Source organism: Eucyclogobius newberryi, unplaced genomic scaffold, assembly GCF_026437365.1.
Source record: "Eucyclogobius newberryi isolate DKJ021-1_F unplaced genomic scaffold, fEucNew1.0.hap1 SCAF_7, whole genome shotgun sequence".
In the NCBI taxonomy this organism is placed as follows: domain Eukaryota; kingdom Metazoa; phylum Chordata; class Actinopteri; order Gobiiformes; family Gobiidae; genus Eucyclogobius; species Eucyclogobius newberryi.
In genome coordinates, this window is record NW_027316389.1 from 6,245,504 (window position 1) to 6,250,503 (window position 5,000).

At 43.2% G+C, this 5,000-nt stretch overlaps 2 protein-coding genes across 2 annotated transcripts in view; both read left to right on the forward strand.

Moving 5' to 3' along the window:
- LOC140349309 (sodium channel protein type 4 subunit alpha B-like) overlaps positions 1–928 on the forward strand; it is a 2,474-nt gene extending 1,546 nt beyond the window's left edge. The window contains exons 3-5 of the mRNA XM_072435593.1: positions 1–132; positions 654–819; positions 861–928. The exon at positions 1–132 is cut by the window's left edge and continues 6 nt beyond it. Of these exons, the coding sequence (XP_072291694.1) occupies positions 1–132; positions 654–819; positions 861–928 (366 nt within the window). The remainder of the gene's footprint in view (positions 133–653; positions 820–860) is intronic.
- A 108-nt stretch (positions 929–1,036) lies between these two features.
- The window catches only part of LOC140349310 (sodium channel protein type 4 subunit alpha B-like), a 97,556-nt gene continuing 93,592 nt past the window's right edge, over positions 1,037–5,000 (forward strand). Inside the window, exon 1 of the mRNA XM_072435594.1 lies at positions 1,037–1,117. Coding sequence (XP_072291695.1) covers positions 1,083–1,117 — 35 coding nt within the window. The 5' untranslated portion in view covers positions 1,037–1,082. The remainder of the gene's footprint in view (positions 1,118–5,000) is intronic.

Genomic DNA, 5,000 nt, shown 5'->3' on the forward strand with positions numbered 1-5,000 from the left:
GAGGACGACCACCTGAAACCAGCTCCCGAACTAGAGTCTGGGAAAGTCCTGCCCTTTTTCTACGGAGCCCCGCCCCCCGAGCTTCTGAACGTCCCGTTGGAGGATCCCGACCCCTTCTACCAATCGCAGAAGGTATATTTTCATGTCATCTACTCTCAAAGCCTGACAAAAAGCAGAAACAGGCCTGTGAACTGACAAAAGACGAATACAATAATTCTAGAATGATGTGCATAATAAGGCAGGATGTTGTGTTTGTGGAGGAAAATATGATATAAACACACAGAGAACTACATAGACCATGATCCTTTGAAATGACTAAGCACTTTTAAGTCTTATTTTATTTATTTTATTTTATTTGAATTTATTTGATTTATTTATTTATTTTAATTATTTTTAATGTATTTAATTTATTACATTGTTATATATTTTTTTATTTATGTTGTTTATGTTATTATTTATTTTATTGTTATTTATTTGGATTATTTTGCGGAGGCCTCTTAAAATGCACGTGCAGAGTTTAACCACAGGGGGCAGCGCTGTTTTTGACGCAAAGCTGCACATTTGCCGTATTCGCTCTGAAATGGCAAAGAAAGTGCATAAATATGTGTTTGTGTTGACCTCTCGACCTCTTCTCCCCTTTGACCCCCACGCAGACGTTTGTTGTGGTCACCAAGGGAAACGTGCTCACCAGGTTCAACGCGGAGTCGTCCTGTTTCCACTTCAGCGCGTTCAGTCTGTTCAGACGAGCCGCCATCAAACTCCTCAACTTCAAATATCCTTCACACGCAGTTGTGGTCTTTGAAGTACCGCAGTACCGCAGTACCGCAGTAGAGTTACTGTCATTTAGTGGTGTTTTAAAGTACAGCTACTTTCACAAAGCTTCAAACTGCCTGAATTTAGTAAAGAGAAGGCCCAGAATTATGATTGATAATAACACTAATAGTGAAGTAGAATCTGATAAAAGGTGTAACGCGTCTCCTTTAATGTATAATTCACTGTGCGTCTCTTGACCCGCCCTTAACCACGCCCCCACGCTCTTCACTCTCTTCCTGTTGGCGACGCTGCTGGCGAACTACTTATTCATGGTTCCCAACATGATTTGGGGATTCATCACGGAGTAAGTACGAGAAAACATCAACCCATTTTCATTTGTGTTTGTGCTTTTTTCAACCCGTTTTTGGCACTCGACAGCCACCGAAACCGGGTCCCGCACGAGTCGACGCGATACACGGCTCACGATACGATAATATCAAGCCTTTTTTTTTCTCCATATTTTCGATATTTTGCTCGTGATATGCTACAATATATATCACTGTTTTTTAACAAACCCGATACATATTAACGCTTTTCTTTGTCAAACCGCGACCAAACTCAAAATAAAATACACTTAATTTCAGAATCAGAATCAGAAAAGGTTTATTATTGCCATTGTCAACGAACAAAATTCACAAACACAGGAACTTAAAAATGGGCCTAAAATGTTTAATCACCAAATTTAATCACCAAAACAGTCAAAATGTCAATTGTTTTTTGCGTAAACAAGTTTCCTTTCTTTAAACGAGCGACAAAATTGCAACGTGGTCGCAAAGTATTTCAGGAAATTATATCAAAAATAACTCATGGCGATATATATCGATACATCAGCCCACGATATCGATACTGTATCACCAAAATTAGTATCACGATATATTGATATTTCAATATTTTAGCACACCCATACAAACGACACCACACCCTAACAGTTGTTGTTGTTGTTGTTGCTGATGACGATGATGTTGTTGTTGATGATGATGTTGTTGTTGATGTTGTTGTTGTTGTTGTTGTTGTCTTTTCTGGGTCACAACTTTGCCCGGGACGCTTTAAAATGCCCAAAGAGTATTTCATAAAGTCAAAAATTTTACATTTCTTCAAAGCACATCTGGCAGCACTTCTTCTTCTTCTTCTTCTTCTTCTTCTTCTTCTTCTTCTTCTTCTTCTTCTTCTTCTTCTTCTTCTTCTTCTTCTTCTTCTTCTTCTTGCTTCTTCTTGCTTCTTCTTGCTTCTTCTTCTTCTTCTTGCTTCTTCTTCTTCTTCTTCTTCTTCTTCTTCTTCTTCTTCTTCTTCTTCTTCTTCTTCTTCTTCTTCTTCTTCTTCTCGTCATCGTTTTGGCTGGGGTGCAACTTATACTTTATATACTGATACTATACTGAGTATACTCATACTGATATACTTATTCTCCGGAGCGACTTATATGTGATATTATTTGTTATTTTCACACTTGCAACCGCATTTCATACTCCAGTGCGACTTATATATGTTTTTTCTTCTGTATTATGCATTTTTTGGCTGGTGCGACTTATACCCCAGTGCGACTTATAGTCCAGAAAATACGGTACGCTCACTTCTGATGTCGCGTAACCGCATTCGATCGCGTACGAGACGTTTAACCTCTGTAGATGAATAAAAAGTCAATCGTACTCTGTTCCACTCAATCTCGTCTGAAGCGGATTTAGTCTCGGCGTCGGGGCGGTTTCCGTGGGAGCCAAGTCTTTTTGTGAGAGCAAATGGCGTTCACTCAAATAAGCCTGTCTGGATTCCGGGAAATGTGTGTGACTGTGTGTGCGCGTGTGTGTGTGTTTGTGTGTGTTTGTGTGTGTTTGTGTGTGTCGTGTTTGTGTGTGTGACTGTGTGTGTGTGTGTGTTTGTTTGTGTGTGTGTGTGTGTGTGTGACGTGTTTGTGTGACTGTGTGTGTGTGTGTGACTGTGTGTGTGTGTGTGTGTGTGTCGTTTGTGTGTGTGTGTGTGTGTGTGACGTGTTTGTGTGACTGTGTGTGTGTGTGTGACTGTGTGTGTGTGTGTGTCGTTTGGCAGAAGAGTTCACCCCCGAGGCAGCTGAGAACGTTTAAACACAAAAACAGATTTTTAACATCAGGCCCGGAGGACAAAGTCTGTGATTGTCCCGAACGTGGAGACAAATCTGTGACTAAACGAACAGAAAAGAAGCGAGAAAGAGAAAAAGAGACTTAAAGAGCGGCGTTCCGATAGAAGCCAGAAGCGAAGCCGCGCCACGAATCCTTATCCACGGCCTCGTTTATTGCGTCTAATTGATGGTGAGTAAAACAGCGGCGGCGCAAAAAACGCCGCCGCTGTTTTACACTTCAAAAATTCTGTAGAAGTTTCACACACAAAAACGGGAAAAATCTAATCTGCAGTAGCTTTACAAAACACAGCTGATGATAATAACTGTTGTTTAGTTGACACACCATTATATTGACACTACTTAACGCCGTAAAGCACCCCCTACAGGTCGGACGAGTCGTGGAACTAAAATGCGGTTAAGTTGAATAGATTTAGAATTGTGCTAAAAAATATACAAATTTTATCCCAGAAAAGCACATTTTTTAGGTTTCTAATTTCACTTCCTGTTTGTGATTGATGACATCACACTAGGAAATTACCCAGCAAACACTCCGGCAAAAACTCATCTGATGTCAAATTTTTTTATCCGACAAATAAAAATATATGAGAGCGACTTTATTTTGTTGAATTCATGTTTAGAGTCAAAAAAGTTGTTTCTTTGTGTAATTTCGGCACAAACTTAGACTGGAATGAGTGTCCCTGGTGTGATGTCACTTCCTGTCATTTTCTACAGATTTTTCAATGTTTTCTCCACAAATACCTGCTCGATCGCTGTAAAACTATAATTTATGTGTACAACAGGAATAAATACACCAAATAAAGTCAAAATTAGAACATCGTAAAAACCGTCATAGGCACTTTAACTCATAAGCGAGATAACGGCATAAATCCTCTTCTTCTAAATGTATAATGTGCTGAAACAGCACTCGTTGCGCTACATAAAGAGCAGAATGTGATACTAACGAGTCATGAACGTTACATAATTGACCCTCTGCAGCTCAAATCTTACGCTACAACAAACAAAAGTGACACTTTATAATAAGAACTACCGCAAATAAATTGTCTGTTTGCTGTAACCCGACCCGGGTCGGTCGGGAGGTAAATTCTTATTTTTTTTATTTTAAAAGCAAAAAAAAAGATCAAAATTTTGCCATTTTTTGACTCGGAGCGACCACCAGGGGTCAGGCTTCAACAGTCCAGGGGTCAGGCTTCAACAGTCCAGGGGTCAGGCTTCAACAATCCAGGGGTCAGGCTTCAACAGTCCAGGTCCAGGCTTCAACAGTCCAGGGGTCAGGCTTCAACAGTCCTAGGGTCAGGCTTCAACAGTCCAGGGGTCAGGCTTTAACAGTCCAGGGGTCAGGCTTCAGCAGTCCAGGGGTCAGGCTTTAACAGTCCTAGGGTCAGGCTTCAACAGTCCAGGGGTCAGGCTTCAACAGTCCAGGGGTCAGGCTTCAACAGTCCTAGGGTCAGGCTTCAACAGTCCAGGGGTCAGGCTTCAACAGTCCAGGGGTCAGGCTTCAGCAGTCCAGGGGTCAGGCTTTAACAGTGCAGGGGTCAGGCTTCAACAGTCCTAGGGTCAGGCTTCAACAGTCCAGGGGTCAGGCTTCAGCAGTCCAGGGGTCAGGCTTTAACAGTGCAGGGGTCAGGCTTCAACAGTCCAGGGGTCAGGCTTTAACGGTCCAGGGGTCAGGCTTTAACAGTCCAGGGGTCAGGCTTCAGCAGTCCAGGGGTCAGGCTTCAACAGTCCAGGGGTCAGGCTTCAGCAGTCCAGGGGTCAGGCTTCAACAGTCCAGGGGTCAGGCTTCAACACTCCAGGGGTTAGGCTTCACCAGTCAACAGTCCAGGGGTCAGGCTTCAACAGTCCAGGGGTCAGGCTTCAGCAGTCCAGGGGTCAGGCTTCAGCAGTCCAGGGGTCAGGCTTCAGCAGTCCAGGGGTCAGGCTTCAACAGTCCAGGGGTCAGGCTTCAGCAGTCCAGGGGTCAGGCTTCAGCAGTCCAGGGGTCAGGCTTCAGCAGTCCAGGGGTCAGGCTTCAGCAGTCCAGGGGTCAGGCTTCAACAGTCCAGGGGTCAGGCTTCAACAGTCCAGGGGTCAGGCTTCAGCA